At 39.6% G+C, this 24,412-nt stretch overlaps 1 protein-coding gene across 2 annotated transcripts in view; it reads right to left on the bottom strand.

The window, feature by feature from the left end:
- The window catches only part of LOC101847037 (serine--tRNA synthetase-like protein Slimp), a 33,250-nt gene extending 9,049 nt beyond the window's left edge, over positions 1 to 24,201 (bottom strand). Inside the window, exons 1-11 of one of the 2 annotated variants that reach the window (XM_035969841.1) lie at positions 23,920 to 24,201; positions 15,764 to 16,179; positions 15,138 to 15,245; positions 13,650 to 13,718; positions 12,172 to 12,249; positions 11,315 to 11,363; positions 10,312 to 10,369; positions 5,913 to 6,054; positions 4,882 to 4,917; positions 1,007 to 1,088; positions 350 to 427 (exon numbers count right to left, since the gene is read on the bottom strand). In XM_035969841.1, the coding sequence (XP_035825734.1) occupies positions 350 to 427; positions 1,007 to 1,088; positions 4,882 to 4,917; positions 5,913 to 6,054; positions 10,312 to 10,369; positions 11,315 to 11,363; positions 12,172 to 12,249; positions 13,650 to 13,718; positions 15,138 to 15,245; positions 15,764 to 16,174 (1,111 nt within the window). In that variant the 5' untranslated portion in view covers positions 16,175 to 16,179; positions 23,920 to 24,201. The remainder of the gene's footprint in view (positions 1 to 349; positions 428 to 1,006; positions 1,089 to 4,881; positions 4,918 to 5,912; positions 6,055 to 10,311; positions 10,370 to 11,314; positions 11,364 to 12,171; positions 12,250 to 13,649; positions 13,719 to 15,137; positions 15,246 to 15,763; positions 16,180 to 23,919) is intronic. The other variant, XM_005098646.3, reaches the window with a different exon arrangement.
- Positions 24,202 to 24,412: the final 211 nt, after the last annotated feature.

Below are 24,412 nucleotides of genomic sequence, written 5' to 3'. Positions count from 1 at the left end.
GTGGACAGCCAAGTTTGAAAATTGAAAAAGGGTCATCCTCATCCATATAACCTAGCTGCCAAAAAAACAGACTTTACCCACACAGCTTGCCGAGTACCCCCCCCCCCCCCTTTCAAAGCCCTTCACATACACTTTTCTGCATTAGATAAATTCAAGATATATTCTGCATTAACAATAATGTGAGAAATGCTAAGGGATATACTCCCATTGACATACGGGCAATGTTTTCATTATCATCTGCAAATCCAGTCTTCCCCCACTCCCTCAATTTTCTTTTTACCCCCCCCCCCCCCAAAGGCAGAATACAGGTTCACAGGACACTTATGTAAACAATACACATCCTTCTTACTGTTCTGGTAGGTCCTTCCACAAGAGAACAAGTTAAACGGCAGACGTGCGTCACCAACACACAGCTTTGCCATGTATGCTGAGGATAAAATATGTCCTTTTACCAATAGTACAAAATGGCCTAAATTTTTTAAAAACTTCCCCTAAGTGCAACTGATCATTTGTCGTAAAAAAAATACAGAACAGCAGCCTTGAGAGGGAAAGGAAGTGTCAATGAGAGAAAAGTCTGCTGACTTTGGGTGGATGCCAGTGTGCTTGGGGGTTGGAGAAAAATGTGTGTGTATTTTAAGGCTTGTTTGTGGGAGTGATGAGATAATTTGATGTTCTTACAACTCATGTCTCAAAGTAGGTGAAATCACACTGTTAACTTGTTCAACCGAACAAAAACAGTAAATAAAAATACATCTGATTGGATCTCATTTTTGACAACAAAACATTTCATGTTTCAAAACAGGTGAAATTACACTGCTGAATTGTTCAAATGAAAGATGAATGAAATAATATTATATCAAACTGGATCTTATTTCGGACAACAAAATGCACTTGAACTGAGCTGAACATAGGGGGGGGGGGAGAAATTACACATACGTTTTTAAAATGTACTTATATAATCAATGTAGGAGAAGGAAGCGAAAGAGAAAAAAAAAATGTCTGTTACCAGCAAAAGTCATTGGGGAAACTCCAGCCAGATGGTTCATGGGCTCAACTATATCCTTGATCACATGCTGTATAGTCAACACCTGCGAAGATATGAAGACGTACACTAAATGTTTATCAATAATTTATACCCTTTAGAAAGTTAAAATTTAGTGTGAAAAAACTTTCTAATTAAATATTATTGTACTGATTGTACCTAAAACAGCAGCAAACAGGATTTGAGGAATTTGGCAATGGTATAAAGCTTAGAAAAAAAACAGCGGTCCAACACTTATGGAAAGCTAGTCAAAAGATAATTGTAGAACTTGAGACTTTGTTTCTTGTGACAAATAATATCCTGAAGCAGAAAGAAGAAAAAAAATCTCAATATCTGTTGGAGTCATTTTTGTTCCGAAGACAGCAATAAAAAGGATTTCTGGAACTTGTGTACTGATGCAAAACAAACACTATAGAAAGCAGTACAACAGTTGATTTTAGAACTACAGATATTTTCTTTGTTGTAATAAGTTATATCTGCTGTGAAGTTCCCAGCTTTTGAGAAGAATATGGCTAACTGTTTGAGAAGAATATGGCTAACTTGGGGCTAGCGTGTTGTAAAACACTTTAAGTCTTCTGTGTTCAACCTATCCATGTAATACTATATGCAGTCCTATCCAGCTCAAATGTATTTGAAAGGAACAGTGCTTCCACCAGCCGAAGCCGAAAAGTAAGGAAAATTCTGCCGGGGGTCCTGGCAGAGATGCCAACCACAGAAAACCGAAATGAGTATTGGGAAATATGAAAATATGTATTTTCAGGTGAAAATGTGTATTCCCCACGACCGACCGACAAATCAGTAGGCTAAAACAGCACCTGGACATGGATGGCTGGTGTCTCTATAAATAAATCATTGATGGTCGACCAACCAGTAATAGTAAAATGTTCAGGGTGTCCAGCAATATTTCCTGAAAACAAATTACTAGCTCACCAGCTCGGAAAAGGGAGCACACACACGTACAATATATACATGTATCCAGTCAACAACATGTCAGTGTTCAGTGTCGTACCGGGGTCTTGTTTGACTTAAGTATTTCAGTCTATTATATAACATTTTCCTCTCATTATTATTATTATATAAAAAATAAATCCTGCTTTGAGGGTTCGGAAGGGCCTAGAACAAGAATTTCGACTATCAAGAACCAGTCTGGGTGTCATGATTCTTATTATGAACTGACAGACTCAAATTATTGCTCAAACTCAGAGAAAAGCAATAACTTGAATGGCTCAAGTAGACCCATGCACTGTGAGAGTTGTAACAACTGTGGTAGGGGAAGATGCAGTGACACTGAAAATCTGCCAGTCTTGAACAGAAAGCTACAACATACACTGTAGGTATAATTTACTACCACCAATCCAAGTAGGTATAATTTACTATCACCCATCCAATGAAACGCGAACACTTTATTTCAATAACACAGATTTGCAAAGTATGAGGGGTCCCGATTCTGCACATGGCCTGCACCAAGGCGCGCTTTGCAGAAAGCTCTAATCAAAATTCTGAAAATTGCTTCCAAGTTTTTGTCCTCTGGTGTTGCCTTAAACCCCCGATAGTATCTTAAAACAAAAAAAAATCAATAATCTCCTCCCCTATTCCGTAGTCATATACTTCGCAAGGCCGTTACTCCCACAAAGACGGTCTTCGCTCACACGATACCGCATTTATTTGTGATGTGAATGCGCACAGGGTCAGTGACCGGTCACGATGGCGAACCAGACAATCTAAAAATCGGACGACGCTTGTATTTTCTTTTCTTTTTTTTTTCCACAAGTGACAGCACAGCGACGAGTCAGAGTATTTATTACATTTTATTTGAACGGCGACATTGTGTTTATACTGCACAACCTGCATGCCACAAATGTTGCGTTATCAGACAACTGCTGGCAAACTTCTCGGTGGTAACGAAAGCGAAAGTAGATCTTGATTTTCCCGATCGAGCCTCGGTGTCACATACATACGCTTCCGCCTGCCGCCATAGCTGCCTTTTCGAGTGAAAGTGAAACGTACTCTCCAGACGGGGAAATGATGAACGAATAATAATATCACGATCGCGACTGGCAATACTGACCACATCGGACTTGGTTTTCAAATATTCCAGTTCTGCGATACTGATACTATTTTGACAAAAGATGGGACCTGAGTTAATTAAGTTTACTCGCCCAAGCAGAATCTCGTAGTTTTCGCATTCCAGGATGCGTATTTTTTCATGAAAAGTCGTATTCGCGTATTTTCGGCCAAAAATCATACTAAAATACGTAATATCGTACTGGTTGGCATCTCTGTCCTGGGGATAGCATCCCAGTGGGGGCTCCGGGGGCGAAGCTCCCAAACAAATTGAAATTTAGTACTTTTAGAGGGTTGAATATGGCATTTGGGAGCCTGTTTGAAGAGATTGCCAACAACCCATACTACCTATTTTTTCACCAAGATTTTGTCTTGTTTGATTTCTTCACCTAGATCTACATATCTTTCCATTTCTGGCAATGTTTAAAAGCAGGTTCCCCTTCCATTGCTACTGTAATTCAATTAATTTGTCATCGTACCATTGATAGAAGGCAAACCTGGGAATAATGACTAGATATGTACCTTCACAATACAGTTACCCAGCGTATACTCTAATTTTCCTCAATTTTCACGTCTGAAAGTTGCATGTCACAACCTCGGAAAACCACTTCGAATTATTCTTGATTTCAGTAGCACAAATTTCTTTCATTGTGGCCCTTATCGCGTTCCCGTGCCATAGAATCTTCAGACTGATAATTTCTCTAGATAATAAATTTGCAAAAAAGTTTCTTTCTGACAGTAATTTTCGGTCTAAGATTACTAGTCAATATACTTGATCCACGCGCAAATTTTCCAGCCGCGGCAATAGTCCGCCGAAGATAGACCGAATGAGGGGATGATAGAAAGGAGGAAAGTGATACAAAAAGTTTGCCAGATTTTGATCCATCTGCAGGTAAAAAATGTACTGCCGACCAACCCGCAATGAATGCACGGGACATAGTGGAATAATGGCCGATGGCAGGAAAAGCGCAATCTGGCAGGTTTCTATAATATTAACTTATTGCCAGGAGAATTACCGTAAATATCCGTAGCTTATAATACAAGACAATACGAAGGCGAGTACGGATCTTTTGCTACAGAATTTCGGTAGTCCTACGCTGTCGCAGATTTTTACGGAGGGAGTTGATAATGATGGAGGAACAAGTACGGAACTGGCAGAAAGTACGGATTTCCCTTAAATATTCGGAAGAGTGGAAGCACTGAAAGATTGCTGTACACTGAATGGGCCAGTAAGCATGAAATGGGCTGCAGTCTAAGCTGTCAAAATTTCATTCAGTTGTTTTATACTCTTCAATCTAATATTATGCAAACACCGATGCTTCTTCCCAGTTTGCTTCCTTTCGGTGACAGATGAATCACACTTAGTTACAACAGAGAGCAGAAAGCAAAATGTGAAACGAATTATCAGTTTCCTCATAGGAGAAGAGAACTTCCTTTACGTGAAAGAAACATTAAAAACTGCAGTAAAGAATAACATGATTTGTGAGGAAAAGACTCAGAAAAGAATCTCTAAAGGTAAAGAAATATGATAGAAGAATAAAAGTAAAAACACTTTCAAAAACTTTGAAAATACAAGAAAAGATTAGAACGTAAACCCATAACTTTAGCTAATTTAAGATTAGAACCCATCCTTACGACAATTCTTCCTGTTGTTTTGATGGTGACAGTAAAAGACATCTACTCTTCAACATGAATTTTTTTTTACGTGATATCGTTAAATGACACACAACATGACAATCTTACTGAAAACACAAACATGAGGACAAAGTTCTTACCCCCTCTGTGTCGAACACATCACGGCCACATCCTTCCTGGAAATGGAAAAACAAAATGATTCATTGAAAAACAGAGCTGATATTGAGTGAGGTAATGAGAACTGAATAAAGCACGGCAGTAAACTTTATTCCAAGGACCCATTATAATAAATCCAGTTGGTAGCATACTGGACTAAGACCTGGATGCTCTTAGATTGAATCCCTGCCACAGAATTTTTTAACTTGGTTGTTGGGGGAGCTTTCCATCGCATTCACCCACTAAGCCTGTTCCTATTGGATATGGACTTGAAATTGGAAGACCTATTAGTCGAAAAAACTTTGTAGTGTTGAAATGACTATAACCAACCATCACATCATACCTCCAAATTCTTCATTAATCTGTCACCATAAACTTTAAAATCAAAATGAATATTACTAACTAAATTTTGCACTCACCACTTGCTTATTATAAAATTAATGTCCTTCACCTGAGATAGCTTGCTTCTTTTGATGACAATAAACTCAGGTCTGCACTAACACACATTAATATTAACCCAAGTACTGAATGAGAATGACAGATCTACAGAAATAACACACACACAGCGTGGAAGCTTGGCTTTCAAAAAAACAGTCAAGTGCTTACCTACTAAAATTCACAATTTAATTCTAGAGATACTTGAACTTTTCAAAATTATGTCTATTTAATTTCTCAAATGAAATGGGTTTTTTAGTTTTAGTAGAGGTTTTACGGCGCTCGCAACTATGACAAACACCAACACTTATGGTGGTGGAAACACAACATTGTCACCCACTGCAAGAGCAAGAAAGCTCTTTGTCTTGTCTAAGAATAGGTTGATGTAAAAAGATCTTGAAATTTCAAGACAGGCATTACCATATGTGCTGTATTGCATGTGTATTTTCAGTGTGAGTGTTCAGTTCAGTTTCCCTCCAGCCTACCAACCCCCCCCCAGCACCTGTGATTAAAAGCCCAACACCCTTTATGAACAATGGTTAGACAATACCAAAAATACAAAAACTTGTTTTGAACAAACCAGAACAGGTGTCTTGAAGAACTCCGGTCCTGCAATGAGCCTGTAGTCTTTCTTCTCCATGTAGCCACAGATGAGCTCCGCCAAGGCCTGTTCCGCTATGGCTAGTTCACCCTTCAAGTAGTACGCTTTTGGACCAACATTACTGTGGTGAAAATTGAATATTATATTGATATCTTTTTGTTTTGATAAGCATTTTACTGCGTATAAGTCATATTATTAGTGCTGAAGATTACAGATGATACAGGAGAGTGACAAACACAAAAAAGAAGGAGAGATAAGGATGATAGATGTTTGATAGGAGAGAAGGAGAAAATAACACCAGAGCACCTGCCAACCACCAACACTTTTGGACTGACAATAATGCTGTAAGAACAAGTTGCAGGGTCCCCACCAAATCCTGGAAATTTTTTTCAAGACCCCTACATTTTTTTCAAGACCCCAATTCGAGGGAAAAATCAAGCTGCAGCGCGTCAAGAATGATCCCCAAAAAAGACCATCTATCAATGATATTAATTAAGTCAAAATGTCTTTAAATGAATGCAAAAGTACATTTTGTAGTAGAGTCTTCATTCAAACAATAGATGATTATAATACTGGATGACTGCTACCCAGCTTCTCAATTTTCCCCGGGGGGGCCCCTCATCCATTTTCCAGGGGCATGTTGCATAACAATGGCAGCGCATGCTCCATTTATATCTATTATAATATATATGTATATGTTTGTGAATACACACACACAGGTACATTATATCCAGTCAACATGTCAGTGTGGCACTGGGATCTTGTGTGACTTTGGTATTTCAGTCTGTTCTTACTTACATGTATTTATATTTTCCCCTCATCATATTAGCCTACATAAACTATAGGCCCTATATAAAAAAAGGAATCCTGTTTTGAGCCTGAGAAAAGACCTAGAACCAGAATATCGACTGTCAATAACCAGTCTGGGCGTCATGATTCATATAATATACGTGAAGACGAAAACTTTTGCTCAAACTCAAAGTAGAGTAATATTAGTAACAACTTGAATGGCTCAAGTAGACCTATTCAGTGTGAGAGGAGTAAGAACTGAGGGAGGGCAAGATGCAGTGACACTGAAATTCTGCCAATCTTGAACAGAAAGCTAAAATATAGATATATAAATTACAGTCACCCCATCCAATGAAACGCGAACGCTTTAGTTCTATAACAAGGCATGACGGATCCCGATTCCACACAAGGCCTGCACCAACGCGCGCTTTGCCGAGAGCTCTTATATAGACCTGCATGTGAGCCTCAACCAGATTGTCTGAAAATTTTGCGCAACCCCCATTAGAGCTTTTGTGGGTGTCATAAGGAAGGACTCCCAAGTAACGAGCGACCACCCAAACAAACACAATAAAGAAGAGACCTAACCCTACCCCTAGGCCTACCCCAAAGAAGAACCTGCAACGGGGCTTCATGTAAAAAGGCCAGGACAAGTCCAAAATAAAAAAAAGTGATGGGCAGGTATCGATACTAGATACTCGATACTTAGATACCTATAGGTATCGGTATCGGTACCGATACCTGCTCTAAACATCGATACCTATGTGTTATTTATCCCAGGGCTGCCAAAGCAAGTGACTTGGGCCTTGAGAATTTTTTGTTTATCAAAACTGATAAGTTTTCGTAGGGGGCAAGCGTTTTAAATGAATCTAGTGATTTTTTAACAAAAAGAGAGACGTTTTTCATGAAATCTATCTAGTGATTTTGCAAAATCCTCACTGACAACCCTGATTTATCCTCATTAGTTTAATTTAAAGTTGCTAAAAATCTGGTAAATTGAATTGCCTTTTTAGAACTCTTGTGTTCTTATTTTCCAATACTAACATTTTCTGCAAAGTTGACTTTCCTCCCATACTTCATTTAGTTTTTGTTTTTATTCTCATATTTGGGTATTTATTTCTCTCTCTCTCTCTCTCTCTCTTTTACAAATAATTTTTGTTTGAGTCTCAGCTAAATAGTCACAACTTGTCTAGACACGATTACCTATATACTTGGAAAAGTATAGTTGTATTTTTGTCTTTACTTATTACCCCCGGCGTATGTTACTATAGCATTAGGTATCGAGGTATCGGTATCGATACCTTGAAAAAATACTAGGTATCGACATCCATACCTAAATTGTGGTATCGGCCCATCACTAGAATCCACACGATCTGAACAATTGAATTAGTCAACAAACGAAATTAAAAATGGCCGCCCGAGCACGAAACTGAAAGTAGATAATTTAGGTCGTCGTCCTTTTTCGTATTCGCATTTCTACTCAGGTTCCGAAATGTTGGAAACGCCGACGTCTGCACGAAAACGAAAGTGCCGACAAAGCCAACGGGAGAAAAAGGGGGCGCTAGCAGTCGGCCAGGCCTCGCAGTTCACACATTGACTGATACAGGTGGGCCTAGCGATAGCATCGGCCGGCTTGCGGGTCAGGTCGCGATTGTCGGATTTCAGACGATTGTCGGCAAACATGCAGGTCTATCTTATAGTAGTTATCAAAATTCTAAATACAGTAGTCTCCGCCTAAGATCCCACCGCTTACGATCCCGGTTCGCTTAAGATCCCGTTGTCTTAGGATAACATAATTTTTACTATACAAAAATCACCCCTAAGATCCCGCTCTGATGGTCTACATTCAGCTAAGATCCCGCATTTCAGATCATAATTTGCGAAACAAAAACCATGGCGGGCATAGCCGATCAACCAAGAGTGAAAAGTTGAGATCAACAAACTGTCCATCGCGTCAAAGATCAGCCACTATCGTGAATGTGATCACATACACGCTGTAAAACTCGATGAAGAGATACAATGTTTGCCCCAGACGGGATCTCACCGGGGTGTGAACTGACCGACGCGTTTGTTTTCCCCACGCATCGCACTCACACCTGAGCTCTCCCCCTAAAGTTACATCACTCGCTGGATGATGGGTAGGGCCTACATGTTTGCTCCAGGCGGGATCACATTGAACTGTGAACCATTGCAGCAGTTGTCTCTACTCCCGAATTTGCGAGACAGACTGGATTTTAATTGGTGTGTTACGGCAAAGACGGTTAGGAGGGGGGCTCGGAAAGCTATAAATTTTCAACACGTAAAGGGGGGGGGGGGGGGGAACTGGATAAGTGTAGATCTTGAGACTCATGTAGGATAATAAGTGAAAATGGCACGCCTCATGCCATTATGCACCGTGATAGATCATCAAGGTTAACCACTCTTTGCTCGCCATACGTCATAAACCCACCAAGGGGGCACGTCAGTTCATTGTAGAGCGGAGGGAGAACATTTTACCGATCCCCGGTTCGCCTAAGATCCCGCATTTCCTTGCTCCCGAGCACCGGGATCTTAGGCAGAGACCACTGTACTAAAAATTTGCTTCCAAATTCGGTTTTTGACCTCTAGCGTAGTCTTCAGCCTCTCCCCCCCCCCCCCCATCCCCTTCCCTGAGTGTATCTTATTTTTTTAAATACCCCCCCCCCCCCCCCCCAACCCGTTCCGGAGTACTATACTTCACAGCGGTCAGACCGCCGGTACTAAGAGGTTCATTGACCGGTCATGATGGCGTACCTGACAAGACGCTTGTACAACTTTCTTTTCTTTTCTTTTCACAAGTGACAGCAGAAGACAAATTTTTAAAATTGATTTATTTTCAAGGCCACACAGCGTTCGTAAATCACAACCTGCATGTTACAAATGTTACGTTATCTATCAGACTATTACCGGAAAATTTCTGGGTGGTGACGAAAGCGAAAGTAGATCTTTATTCTTCCCGATCGAGCCTCGGTGTCACACATACACTTCCGCCATAGCGGTTCAATTACGTTTCCGCTTCATGATTCATCAACCATACTGTCTAAATAGCTACACTACTAATATTACACAGGTCCTATCCTTTCCCGACTTACTGACCCATCACAAAATTCCCGACTTTTCCCCGACCTCCCAACCCATCTCAAAATTCCCGACTTTTTCCCGATTTCCCGACCTGGTGGGGACCCTGAAGTTGTAGGAGTACGATAAGTTCGTTTTTCAAGAAGTATATTTTTCTACCAACGTTTCTGTAGGGAGAAAGGGATATGAGAGAAATTCAATCTTCCAGGAATGCAGTACGCTTTCATATTGACATTGCAGTTGTGAGAACAGAACACTTGATCGGATCTCTCTTCATGAAATGTACATTTGGATCAGCTTTACTGCCGGGGGAACAGACTATTCAACTTGGTTTGATCTCTCCCTGAGGTGTGAAGTGTGAAAAGTCTGAGACAAAAAATTAAAAATTTTCTAGCAGCCATGCTTGCATCAGCAAGGGAAGGAACCAGTTACTAAACAAAGAGAGGCAAGCACCTTACTAAAGAGACTGTTACTGACAAGAATGAAATGTACAAACCTGAACTTGATCAACTCATGTTTTTCTCCAGCCTCAACATGATTCATGCTCTGAGGTTCTAAAAGGAAGAAACAAAGGATTTTTAAAATTGCAGTCGAAAGTGTCTGCCTTGGCCACCCACTGTTGAGGAAAAAAGTAGCTGTATTAGGGAGGTTGCTATCTTACACCGTGTCATTATAATGTAAGAAATATGCAAGGAAGGAAATGAGAAGAGGCAGTTTGTACAGGTGATTGTCTATACAAGTGGCTGTTAGAGCAGGTTTGACAGTACTTCTGAGTCATTTAACAACCAACAGACCAAGGGTGTCCTTGAAGGAAGTATGGACACATAGGTAAAATGTCCATTAAAAAAAATACACTCTATATGTTCTACATCTATTAAAGGTATACTTGAGTCCCCCCTCTACCTCCCATTTAAGATAAGTTAAAAGTGTCTTACATACATTGCGTCGCGGCAACCCACAAGTGGCATCCAGAGACTGGACACCCTTGTTTGTTTGTTTTGGTAAGTGTTTTTACGGCACTCGCAACTGCATAAGGTCATATGAGCGCGCGGGACACACCTTATACTTTTCAGTTGGTAGGAAATTTTGAATTTTGCCCAGGTGGCGGCCGAAGCCTACTCTTATCAATTTTAGACCACAAACGGATCTTTAACGTGCGCAACTTGCACACGGGCCCTCCAGAGATTTTTCGCCCTTGTCCGAGAAGGCTAGGTGTAGATCTTTCCAACCCTGGACAAGTGAAGAGTAGGTCAAGTAAGTTCCCAAAATGAGACTCCGATAGACTTACACCCAACACTTTATCCAATGGGAGTAAAAACAGAAAGGTGTGTGCGTGAGAGAGAGAGGGAGAAGAGAGAGGGAGAGAAGAGAGAAGAGACAGAGAGAGAGAGAGAGAGAGAGAGAGAGAGAGAGAGAGACAGAGAGAGAGAGAGAGAGAGAGACAGAGAGAGAGAGAGAGAGTCAGTTCGCAAGTATAAAGGAAGGTGCAAGTCACTCACCTCTTGTTCCCTCTTTCTCTTGCAGAATTTGAGATGCATCACTCAGGGGCTGAAAAATATGAAGTCCCATTTAAGAATAGTTGAAGTTTTTCAGCAGCATGAACACAACATAAAAGTTTGGAACGGTATGGTATAGCTTTTAAATTAATGTCCCTTTCCAAGGCAGTAAGTTTGTTTCAAAAGCAGGACCTCCAGCAGTGTAATGTTCAACTCTGAGCAAAGCTGAAAAAAGTAATGCACTTAATTTAAGAAAAAACATTTTAGATTATCAAAGATGCAGGCTTCGACCGTGCATGTGGGCCAACCTGGGCCGAGAGGTAAACAAAATCACGTCAAAAGGGCCAAGATACTTGATCAATATTGACCCCACTTGGGGATCAAACTCAGGTCTTCCTCAGACACAGAATTAATTTCAAAAGAACTGTTAAAGAGACACAACAACCACAGCTAGAATCCATATGACCAACGTTGCATAGATGTAAAAATGATTGGTCATCAAGCAGAGATCTCATCAGCAAATTAGATCTTGTTTTTTTTTTCTTCCTAAAGGTGAAGCCAAGGATTATTATCATTACCAAAAGAAAAGGGATAAAAAAGGGGAAAAACACGAAGGGATGCTTTTTATTCATCATACAAGAAGCTAAAATCTTCTTTTAGTTTAAACAACCACTGCAGTCTACTTTCCTTATAGCAAAAAAACAAAATGTTATTGTACAACATGTCATTAACACAAAGGGGAGCACACAAAAAAACACAAAAAAAACAAAGCAAACAAAAAACACTGATGGTTTAAGTAATTTGGATCCAGAACATAACATCACATGTCATGACACCGTTAAATTATAAAGTATGCTCACAGTGGACTCATGTAATTCATTGGGAAGTTTTAATCCTCTTAGAGTAACACTTTCTTCAAGATCCCACATCGCTTGATTCTGTGAATGGAAATTGAAGACAACACTAAATCCTACCACTATCATTAGAGTGTGAACACATTTTTTTAGGGTATTATCAACTAATTTTTATAATGTAATGGTACAGTCATGATAAGTCATCATGCTACTAACTAATCTTTGTATAGCTTTAATGAGGCCTCTCGTGGTTGAGAGGTTATGGTGTTGGCTTCTCATTTAATAGGTCCCGAGTTCGAATCCGGACAGCAACGGAACATTTTCTTCTCTAAAATCTAAAATGTTCTCCTTTCACCTCCTTTCCAGCTCTCCAACAATGTTCTGTTGTCTGCTTTGGTCTCCACTTTCTACCCCCACCTCCTCACCTCCTTTGACCCCTCTTCTGGGCTCTTGACTCTTGACCCTTTCTCCAGCCTTTCTACTGCTATTCCATGGCTTCCTCTTACTGCTGTCTTTCAGCCACACCCCTGATCTTATGGTAGGTAAGATTTGACACCTAGCCTTCTCGGACAAGGGCGAAAAATCTAGGAGGACAGGTGTATAAATTGTGTAAGTTAAAGGTCCCTAGGGGGCCCAAAATCAATAAGAGTAGGCTTCGACCGCCACCCGCGCAAAATTCCAAATTTCCTACCAAATTTCCTTAAAATGTTTAATGTGTCCTGCGTGCTCTATGACCTCAGGCAGTTGCAAGCACCATAAAACAAACACAAAAAAACATTTGAAAAAAAAAGCTGTAATAGAAGAGTCAGGATAAGTCATCATGCTATGGTATAGTCATTATAAGACATTTATATAACTAACAAGAGCCATTAACACCTGAAACCGTCTAAGATAACATTTTTAAACTTCATTTTTCAGATATGTCACAATTTTTTTTAAATTGCAGTTTCTTAATGTGTGGTACCGGTTGCATGTGTTTAAGGAATATTTTAATCGAAATTTAAATTCTAGATGTTGAAAAAAAATTATTTTTAAAAAATACATATCTAATCCTGAACAATTGTTAAAAGGATGAAACAGTTTTCTCTCTCCTGAAAAATGTTGCTCTCTGGGTTTAATACATTTAAACAGCTTGCCAACAGTGTACAGCTTTGCAGCTACACCCTTCTGCTTCATCCAGGAACTGGTCTTAATTTCCCTCTTCCATTAGCTGCAGTCATCTGTTATCTCTTTCCAGACTCTAAAGTTGATCTCTGAGGTCATGCCTCCCGCACCACAGGCACCTTTGCATCTAAGTAGAGGTTCACTTTTATTTTATTTCATGCACTCTTTAGTTTTACCAGTCTCACTGGTATGCATTCTTTCACACTCCAAGAGGCAAAGGTCTTCTATCCATCTGAATCTGCACATCTTGAGTGTACATAAAATTAACCACGACATTAGTGTGGCCACTTTTATAAAACAGGAAACAGAAAAATTCTTACCACTGAATTTTTAATCCTTTGTTTGACTGCAACAGCTTCTTGGTACAAAGATTCAGTGTCTACAGATGACTGAGAAAGAAATGAGTTTGAAAAAGAAAAAAGTACATTATTAATTATGAAAAAAAAAAAAGAATGGCGATGATGCATGAAAATGACTGAAAGCAAACATTTAAGAAGGAAGGCATATCTGCCATTCAAAGCACAACAAAAAAAGAAAGAAAAAGTAGCGCATATTGTGCATATATACAAATACTTTTCAAGCAGCACATCTTCTCACTTAATCAACTTCATTCATAGACAAACAATTTTTCAGTTTTATATATATGAGCCTTTGCCAATAGGTGGGGTACCTAAAATGTAGCACAGAGGGTTGATGATAAAGTTTTTAATATTTTGTTTTTACTTGAATTTTTCTTTCATGTATATCTCTCCTCCTACAAAAACATGTATTAACAGACCTACAGAAAGCACGCTAAGCTATGTAACTGGCGTTACGTAACGTCAAGTCAAATTCTTTCGGACATAACTATGATGACACTTTTTTTAAGAATTTGTAAAAATACAAAATTATTTTAACAGTTTTCTTATTACTTTAATTTTCAAATATAAGCATGAAGAGCATATAAAATTGTGAGGATCAGAGAAAAAAAAAATTCTGAATGCCGTTGTGTTTGCATTTGTGTCATCATAGTTATATCAGAAAGAAATGAAAGACTTTCCGTTTTCATATCTTAATTTCTTTTATGAAAATTTGGGCAAACAACGATTCAGAAGATTCAGTATGTGGTTCAAAAATGGCAAACTACCGTTTTTTGATGGAACTATATGTTTGACCAGAAATGACATTTTTAGACTTATGAGCCCATTATACCATAGCTCAGAATGAGCTCTGCTGAGTTTTGGGACCTTTCTCCAGGCGGGCAAACATACTATAACAATCTCCCACCATTTTTTTCACAAATGGCCATGTTCATGTTTATATTAGTATTAGGCTTGCAGAAAAATTATGGAACGATTGTGACGCATATTCAACTTTGGCACCACGCTGTGCGATCCTAACAAGGAAATGGGAGTTGTATATTACGGGACATCGCTCTAAATGATCTTGTAACCGTGTGAGAGTAGTAGTTACATCCCCATGTCGTATTTCTAGTGCCAGATACAGACAAGGGCCACGGTGACACTATGGCCACGCTCTAGCGGTTATACGCTAAGAGACATGATTGAAACTTAAAAATATCCACACTTTAAAAAAAGAAACAGAAAAAGAACAAAAATCGCTTTAGAGTGCATGTCAACTTAACATTTGTTTTCATTAATCGCAATCTATTCAATTTTTAGAAGAGATGACTGGATACAACTATAACTTTCTTAGACTTCAGCCATTATTCTATTTTTCACTTGAGCATTACTTTTATACACAATATTCCAAAGTTACTTAAATAGCAACTAAGTGCAAAGCAAATATTCAAACTCATGTAACAATACCTTTCCTTGTGATTTCAAAGCACGAATTTGTTGAAACAGTTCATTTCTCTTGGCAATAAGTTCTTCTCTTTCTCTCTTCAGTTGTAGTAACCTGTTATAATCTTGGATCTAAAAATGTAAGAAATCAAAGCTTTAATGCATTTAATTTTTTTTAAATTTCAAACATAAAGAACAAAAGTTCCAAAGGAAGAGTATTTTACAAACACATATACAACTCATACATACAAAGAGCAAATTTAAAAGACCACAATCTTCTAAGTAATATAATAGCACAACCACTTAAATGAAATTAATCAATGACTGATTACAGCTCTGGCCCATGTTATTAAGTTAAAATCAAGTTCTCCTGTACCCGCAGTCACACCAAGAAAGTATAAAGTTATATTATAAAGAAGGTGTTTTAGTTAGTTTTAGTAGAAGTTTTACGGCGCTCGCAACTGCATAAGGTCATATGAGCGCCAATAGGAAAGAATTCAATAGGAACAAAGTTCTATGTCCATTAGAATAAATCTTATAGATAGTACATTTCATTTAAAACCATACATGCCTACATATTCACACATGAAAAAACAGTAGACATAACAAATGTAGCCTACAACCCAAGCCAGACAAAAGAAGTGACATACCAGTTCATCCAATCTCAGTTCCATTTTTCGTGCACTGATGTTCTCTTGTAGTTTCCTCAAAGGCTCCCCAGTCAGTCTTTCGTTCAATCCAAGCTCTAGATTCACCTGAGCTCCATATGCTCCAGCTACTGCGCCGCTGACGAACAGCCAAGATGGTGGCTGGTTGTCAAACACACTCTTCGAAGAAAAGTTTCTGGTAATGTAACTTGTTCGAAGTCGACAAAGACGGGCTTTAACGCACTGTGGACAGTGAGTGCGCCTTTGATCCTGTGTTCGTCCAAGTGGACTAGAAGTCAGATGCCTCACTGTTTCAAACAAAAAGTCTGGTCTCCTTAAAGATAAACACCTTCTGTACACATCAGTCTTGCTTCGGAGATGAAATCTTTGAGCAATGCTTTTTACAGATGCCATGGTATCTGTTGGAATAAGATTAAAATTATACTGTGAACATGAATTAATTATATAATTATAATTATAGTTATATAATTAATATAAAAATCATAACATGAACCCCTGAAGAAAGAATCCTAAAATAATAAAATGATTAAGTTTCATTCAAAGTACCATGCTGAAAGACAGAATTATAAATTCTTCTACATCAAAAAAGCTCTCTCCCATCTTTATTTGCAAATGTTCAAAGTGTACATTCTCTGGCAGCATCAGCACAGCCTCCAGGTAACTTGTTTAGCTTAGGATTAGGGGTTTTAAGTGTATTTGGAGCGCATCCTATTGTGTACAGAACCAGTTTCCCTTTCTTTTCTTTGTTTCATGTTTTAGTTTTAATTTCACTCTGTGACTCTAGCAAGTTTTTGCCCGACATCTGTGTCTGGTATCAGTATCAATTAGTCCAAATTTATTTTTTACAACATAACTTTACCAAGCTGTTAGTGTCTTGATATTTGCTGATTTTTTTTTGTTACGAGTTGAGTAGGTCAGCTTTAAACCACCCATACACCCTCAGGTATCAAGAAAACCTTCCTTTTTTTTCATTCTGCTCAGTTAAAAAAGTCTACAGTTTAAGTCAAAAACAATCACTCACTTCGAATATCATGGCCCGAAATTTGCATTACAATAGTGATCAAAATGGAGCAGTTTATATGATTACAGGACTTTTCGTGGCATAATACTATCAGACAAGCAGAAGGCACAGAAAATGCGACCCCTGCAGGATTCTAAATTTGCATCAGACATTCTCTTAGCCTCTGGTGTTAGCATCACAATGGACTCACATACAGTACATTCAAAAACCATCTGCACAGTTTGCGTGGACAAGATAAGACATAAAGAAATATTGCTATTAGGGCACTATAACCGCCTGGTTTTTCTGAAACAACTCTTGATGCTCGTTTTCTCAACAGTTTACACATCCCACTTATAAACATAGTCCCCTGAACATCCATGTCAATAGTAAACAACTGAAACAGGTGAAGGAGTTTAAATATCTTGGCAGCACTTTTTCTGAAAATGGGTCCATAGACAGAGAAATAGAAATGCGAACTCGAAAAGCCAACGCTGTCACCTACCAGCTCGCACCCCTCCTATTTCACCCAAACATCTCCATGGACACAAAGAGACAGCTTATCACCTCAATATTCATACCAACATTATGTCATCAGTGCCAGACCTGGACCTTAAGCAAAACTCATGAAAGCAAACCACCGCATGTGAAATGAAATGTCTCCGCAAAACCCTTAACATCACAAGACGAGGCAGGCAGAGAAATGAGGAAGTAAGAGCAGCTATCGGCACTGAGTCCTGCCTGCGTTACATAGAAAATAGAAAGAGAGGATAAAATGGTTTGGCCACCTGTTACGCATGTCACCTGACCAGCCAGCCCCGAGAGCCTACAACACCAAGCACTCAGGCTATAAAGAAAGAGGAAGGCCACGCAAAAGGTGGATCGAGGGTGTCAAGGAAACCCTAAGAAAACATAATATCACAACTGAAAGAGCTGCGGAGATGGCCTACCATAGAAAACTGCATCTCCCCTCGACGCTTAACGGCAACAGAGGATGAAAAAGTAAAAGTAAGTAAGTAGTACTTATGAACATTGAACACGAAAAGTAGCACCACCATACTTTTATTTTCTTCAGGGTGTTGTTCTGAACCACCATCGTTTGCTAGAGGCAGCGAAACACACAATAGACATATAGCTAAGATAAGATAAGATAAGATGCATCTTTATTGTCCAGATCCTGGCACATTGGTTTGGTGTTTCAACACGTGTACACACACACGCGCGCGCGCGTGTGCACACACACGTAGGCTTACAATCACATGCATAATATAAATGAGCAGCAATATAAAAAATAATAATCGTAAGCTAAATACACACTCAATGTTATTTTGATGCATGCTCTAAGGTCATAAGTATACTTATAAACAAGATGGTTAAGATGGAAGCATTTTGATAGATGATGGTAAAAATTACCTTGTATATAATATCTTTCTTTGTTACAGATCAGAAGCCTGGTCTTTTACTTCTGACTGATGTTTTTATTTGAGGGAACAAGGGATGCTTGTAGTCTAAAAAGATGGAATTAATTTTTTTATTGCAAGCTGTTATGTACAATTCATCCAAGTAGGGGAATGTAGATGTTGAAATTTTACATGAGCAATCAGAGGAAGACTATAAAGGAGTTTAGTCGTCTCTACATTTTATGGCAAAAACTAGAGCCCTGGGGATCGAGGAACTAAATGGGAAGATTAGATATTTAGAAGGTTGCGCAGTACTTTCTGACTCTGAAGAGGAGAGAATTAACTTTCCAGAACAATTGACGGAGAAAGAAGACAGGCTGTCTGAGTTAGAGCATGAACCCTTAACCCTGTTCTGGCCCTATCTATTCTCATTTAGACACCATACTTGACTCACACAACATCACACCGCAGGCATATCACAGCCGCTCTTTCATTGGCAATCACTGCCACAAATACATGATGAGTCGCATTTATAAAGACCTCACTGCATTTATTGTAAAAGAAATAGTAGAAAATACCGACAGCCAAAACATAATTGACACCGCTTACACTTTCGGAAAAAAATTGAGTCAGTTAAACAACGCATTTAGGGGCATTCACATCCACATCTCACACGGCCAACCAGTGTCAAAAGACAGACTACCACACATTGACACATGCATCAAAACTTACATGTCATTATAAAGGAGACACTTTTGTGAAAAGGTACTTCCCGAACACCACATTCTAGAAAACCACTGCATCCCGTGGATACAGACATATGGGTTTGGTTTGGCTTTACATGGGGAACAGGATGGTGAACTTATCCATGCTTCTAGAGAGAAGAGGAGCTGGGATACCTAAAATCAAACAACAGCTGAAAGTTGTAATGCAATCTCAGCACCTCATGCCAAATCCAGAACTATAATCCAACGTGCCTCCCACAAAGAAAAAAAAGGTGATACTGTAATCAACTCTTCACTACTCCAAAACCGTGGACTTGGCACAAAAACAACAAAGTGAGTTTTGAAATTTGACCATTTCTGGTGTATTTTAAGTGAATTTGAAGAATTTTGGGGGTTTTGTCTGACTGAAATGTTGATTTAAAAATCAACCCCCCCTCCCCTCCCCCAAAGGCAATGTTAAAATATGAGCCATTTTTGGAACGATATATATATTTATCGTTATTTCATACAATTTTGCATCTTTCTCAGTAAGTGCAGAAGTTCCCTCTTGTTCCAAACAGGCAAAATAAAATGAGGCAAAGTCACCGATCGGCATATTTTGCGAGTTTAATTGTCCTAAAAATGAAATGAACAAGGCTGTCAGTGGGACACGGGGAATTCCCTTGGCCACGAGTTCGTGACCCCCCCCACTCGAGTCAGATTACAAGGTGCAGCCCGCTGGCTGCCTGCGAACTAAAGTACCGCTTCCTAACAGCGGTAACATGCATGTTAGTAAGACACCTTTTGGTTTCATCTGAAATACAAATACTTTAGGTATTGCAAACTAAAATTTTATTTACAATTCAGTATTTTTTGCTTTTTTTGTCAGGCTAGAGTCTAGCCATCATTATTAAGTAGGCCTATGGCTAGCCTGCCAGTCTAGCCATCATTAAGTAGGCTACGGCTTGCCTGCCTAGCCAAGCCGTCATTAACTACGGCTAGCTAGCCTGCCAGTCTAGCCGTACTTAAAGGTTCTAAGGCCCTATTCACCGAAACCTGTAGAGTACAAAGGTCTATGATTAATTATTCAGGTGTTTAAAGCATGCATGTCAATAAGGCACCCTTTGGTTGGTTTCGTCTCAAACTCTCACAAATAGGCCCCATTTTAGGTTAGGTTTTGCAAACAAAAATGTTATTTACAATTCAGCATTTTTTGCTTTTGCAAGTTTAGATCTAGATCTATATTTAGATCTAGATCTATATTTAGATCTAGATTCTAGACTCTAGATTTATCAATGAATGATCAACAACAACATGCTGTTGCTGCAACGTATGCTGTTAAACATAGAAGACGCATCTTTCTGATTGGCTGCTAATTTTAGTAATGGGATGTCATCACTTTCTAGGATACCTACTCACTATTATTTAGAAGGCCGTGAAGTAACCGCATGGAACGACGTGTTTTCAGTAACATTTAGGATTTCCCAGATCTAGTACTTTGACATGATGGAAGATCGCTTTTTTTTTAGATCTAGATCGTTGATGCTCAGAACATTAATTAGTAAGATTAAGAACGCTGATGCTTGAAATTGAAACACGGTAAACGCAAAGACAATAAACCGCACGAAAATTGCCGTAAAGACGCTGGAGGATTAAATCTAGATCTAGATGTAGATCTACCCCCCCCCCCCCCCCTGCATTCTTCATCACTAATATAACATTTTTTTTTAAAACAACTACAAAGCAACAAATTATAATTTATGGGACTGTTGGTCAGTCGAGAGGAGAAGAGAAGAAGAAAAACCTGTCCGGGACCAGGATCGAACCGCTCATAAAATCACTGCATGACTTCAAACGCAGACTGCGCTGTCTATTTGTCCATCAGAACTTCCAACAGCGAGAGCAGGTAGATTAAGGTTGATATACATAGAGGCTGTCGTTATTCTCACCCGGGGCGAAAATAACAATATAATTTTATTCTCACTCGGGGTGAAAATAATATTATATTGTTATTCTCACCCCGGGTGAGAATAAAATGAATATTATTCTCACCCGGTCTGAGAATGCAATGGATTTTTTGGGTCTACCTGGGTGTTGAGAACGGATGATAGAAAATAATTTGTGAATTGTAAGAGAGCGACCGTTCCCGACCTGCCCCAGACCGCTGGCCGATTTTTCTAGGCTCCCGCGGGGATTGTTATTGTTTCATTTTTTAAAGTCTTTAGTTGAGAGTATGCACGAATATCTTCACCAAAACCCTAGACAAATGTAAATATTCTAAATTCAGAAAGGAATTCACTTGCCAGAGTAGAGTATGTTTTTAAAAATAATAGCCTTAACTAAAAGCTGTTTCATGAAATAAAGTTAGATCTAGATCTAGATCTAGTAATAGTTTGTCATTGTAATGTTAGAATTGGCATTTGTTTACAACACAAAAAACATGTTATATTGTTATCCCTAGCAGAACCCACGATTATTTTTAAGGAACACAGTGCCTTGAACCCACGATTATTTTTAAAGAACGCAGTGCCTTGACCCCTTGACCCTTTCTAAGGCGTATTTTTTTTCACAAAATTTTGATTGGTTAAACTATTCAAGAGTAAAATGTTCCATTAAATTAATACTGTAGCAACAAAAGGTGACGTTATTTGCTCAAAAAATAAGGTTTTCCCCCAAATCGACAATGGCCACCTCCCGCGCTCGAGAACTGGCCGGCCCGTTGGCGATTTTAGTCGCCGCACGCTCAGCGGAGTGAGAGAGGAGGAAGACGAGTTTTGTCGCCTGGAGCGCTCAGTGACAGGGGTCCTAGATGATGCACGAAACGAAAAAACCGGGTGAGAATAGTGGGCTGTCGTTATTCTCACCCGGGGTGAGAATAGTATCAATTTTATTCTCACCCCGGGTGAGAATAATCAGTGAGATACATGACACTTCCATCCTTGGTGCCATGCAGTTGGCTATACTTAGATGTAGTCACGTGATCGGAGGGGTATCCTGGTCTGACGTCAAACAAGATGGGCGCCTTACCTAAAAATAGTTTGAGTATTTTTTTGGCCGTCATTATTCGGACTCGAGTCCGAAAAACATTTTTTCATATTCGGACTCGAGTCCGAATAAAAAAAAATTCTTATTCGGACTCGAGTCCGAATATGAAAAAATGTTATTCGGACTCGGGTCCGGAGAAAAGGAAGTGTCTTCGTTCTATAGTTCTAACGTTCAGTGCTTCCAATTTTCCGCCATTCCCCCCCCCCCCCACACACACACACCTTTTCTGCCGATCCGATGCCCGATGCCTTATTGATACGCCCCCCCCCCACCCCCCATGTTTCCCACTTTCTTTGTTGTAGAAAAAGGTGAAATTGAAGATTAGCAGACCACCTGGCACCTGCATATTATGAGCTGTTTATCCAGAAAAAGTTGTGTTGCTGTGTAGAGCTGAGCATACGGCAACTTTTGATTCCATAGACCAGCGCACAATTCATTGCGTAGATCTACGTCAAGACTAGCTTATTATTGTAATAATGATCAGTTGTCGGGGGGGTGGGGGGGGGGGGGGGGGACTGACGCGTATGCGACGTTCAACGCCCGGATCGATAGTGCCCCCCACCCCCACCCCCCTCCCTGACACGCACACAGCCACACGTGTGCAGGCCGCCCATCCGACCCCGACACACGCTAACGAGCCATCTTTTATTGCTTCTGATGACCTCTTGACAAATAAACATTTATTAGAAGTGCAATAACTTTTCAGGCCGGCCTCAAATTCATCATAAGATAAAAACTTGGCTCCTGCACAAAACGCCTTTTGCTCGAAGTGATCCCGGTCTCTACCCAGCCTGAGGTGAGTCACGAGTGAGGCAGGACAGGAAGCCGGAGTCACGAGTCACAGGAAGTCGGAAGTGATGTCATGCTGGACAAGAATCAGAGTCCGAATAAAATTTTTTCATATTTGGACTCGAGTCCGAATAATCACTTCGTATTTTTTTACTTTCCCTCCTGTCTCACACTCAGCTACCAGTTGTCTATTTTCTACTAAATATTGATGCGCAGAACACGAATATCAACTTCATTTCCGTCGCAAATTAATAGTTTTTGAAATATTTGATTGTTTTTAACCGAGATAGACGTGCTTTGGACCAATCCGGGGGTACCAGGTGGATATTTTACAGTAAGATTTGAAATTATCTTGAAAATAATTGATTTGCGACAGTTTTAGTGGCTTTATGTGTGGAAAGTGGCTATTCTCACCCGCCCGGAAGTTCTCGCAAGATCAACTCCTCCCCTCTTCTCTCTCTCTCCGTCTCTTTCTGAATACTGTCTATCGGTGTGGACGATCAAATTGACCAAAACAAAGTTAAAAAATGATGTTAAAACACAAAAGTAAATAAATTTGGTTGTCTACAAAGATGCTACGGCTATTTAACTTTTCGAATCGAGCCGAACTACGCGGGTCGCCATTTTGTTTTGCTCGGAAATTCTCGCGCTACTCCTCTCTCTCCACTGCCCACAGACAAAATTGTACGCTTTTAGTAGGCTACAATTGTAATGGAACGTTTGTTCACGGCACAGAATTCTACAATTTTTCTGTTATCACAGTGTAGAATTCTGTGGTTTAGGGTGAACGCAAAATTTTGTGAACGCGCACCGGGTGAGATTAGCCACAAGACTCGCCTGCACTATTCTCACTCCGGGTGAGAATAGAGGTAGCCTTAGGAGGTGTGATCTGCAGCAAACAGTACTGCAGTTTGACCCCTGAAACAGTGCATCTGTGTGCGGGAGTGAAAGTAAAAATTTACCATAGTTTGTGTCGTACTATGTTTATTCGCATGTTGCTGCATAATGATATCATGTGTCAACACTGAAACTGTTCAACAAGTCAAAGTCGACCGAAGTGAGGTCTGTACTGTAGACTGTAGAAGACGAACTCATGCAATAGATCATAGATACAAGACTTATTGATTTACTTCACCAACACACTTACTGTCTTACATACGACACGACAAGTTACGAGTACGAGCACGAGGACTGACTTACACTTACAGTAGTCTTTGTTGTCTTCTTGTCTTGGTCTTGACTTACAATCGAATCGAGGGACTCCAACTTCAACTTCAAGCAAGCTGCAAGGACTGGATTCTAGATCTAGTTTTTTGTGCTTTTTAGCACAGAGACTATACTTTTTTGTCGTCTTATTGGCACAAAATATTCTACGTCTCCTTTTTCCCACTCAATTAAAGTTATCTGCTTTCATAACATTTGCCGGCTTTCAATAACCTTTACTTTTACTTTGTTCATTCATACACTTACTTAGGCCTACTGGACGCTGCCATTTCGCCGTTTAAAAATATAGATTTCTGGTCATGAAAAAACGAAACGGGGATTATAGAGAAGGCGGGGATGCACATACACGCACAATGTTGTTGGTTTTTTTTGTTTTTTTTTTGTAAGTTATGTTGTTCTCGTAAGTTATGTTGATTGAGAAATTTGTATTTCAACCGATAAAGCATTTTTTATGGAATTGATACATGGT

This window comes from Aplysia californica, unplaced genomic scaffold, assembly GCF_000002075.1.
Source record: "Aplysia californica isolate F4 #8 unplaced genomic scaffold, AplCal3.0 scaffold00188, whole genome shotgun sequence".
NCBI classification, from domain to species: Eukaryota; Metazoa; Mollusca; class Gastropoda; order Aplysiida; family Aplysiidae; genus Aplysia; species Aplysia californica.
Note: the sequence above shows the minus strand (reverse complement) of the source record. Positions and strands in the feature narration are given on the sequence as shown.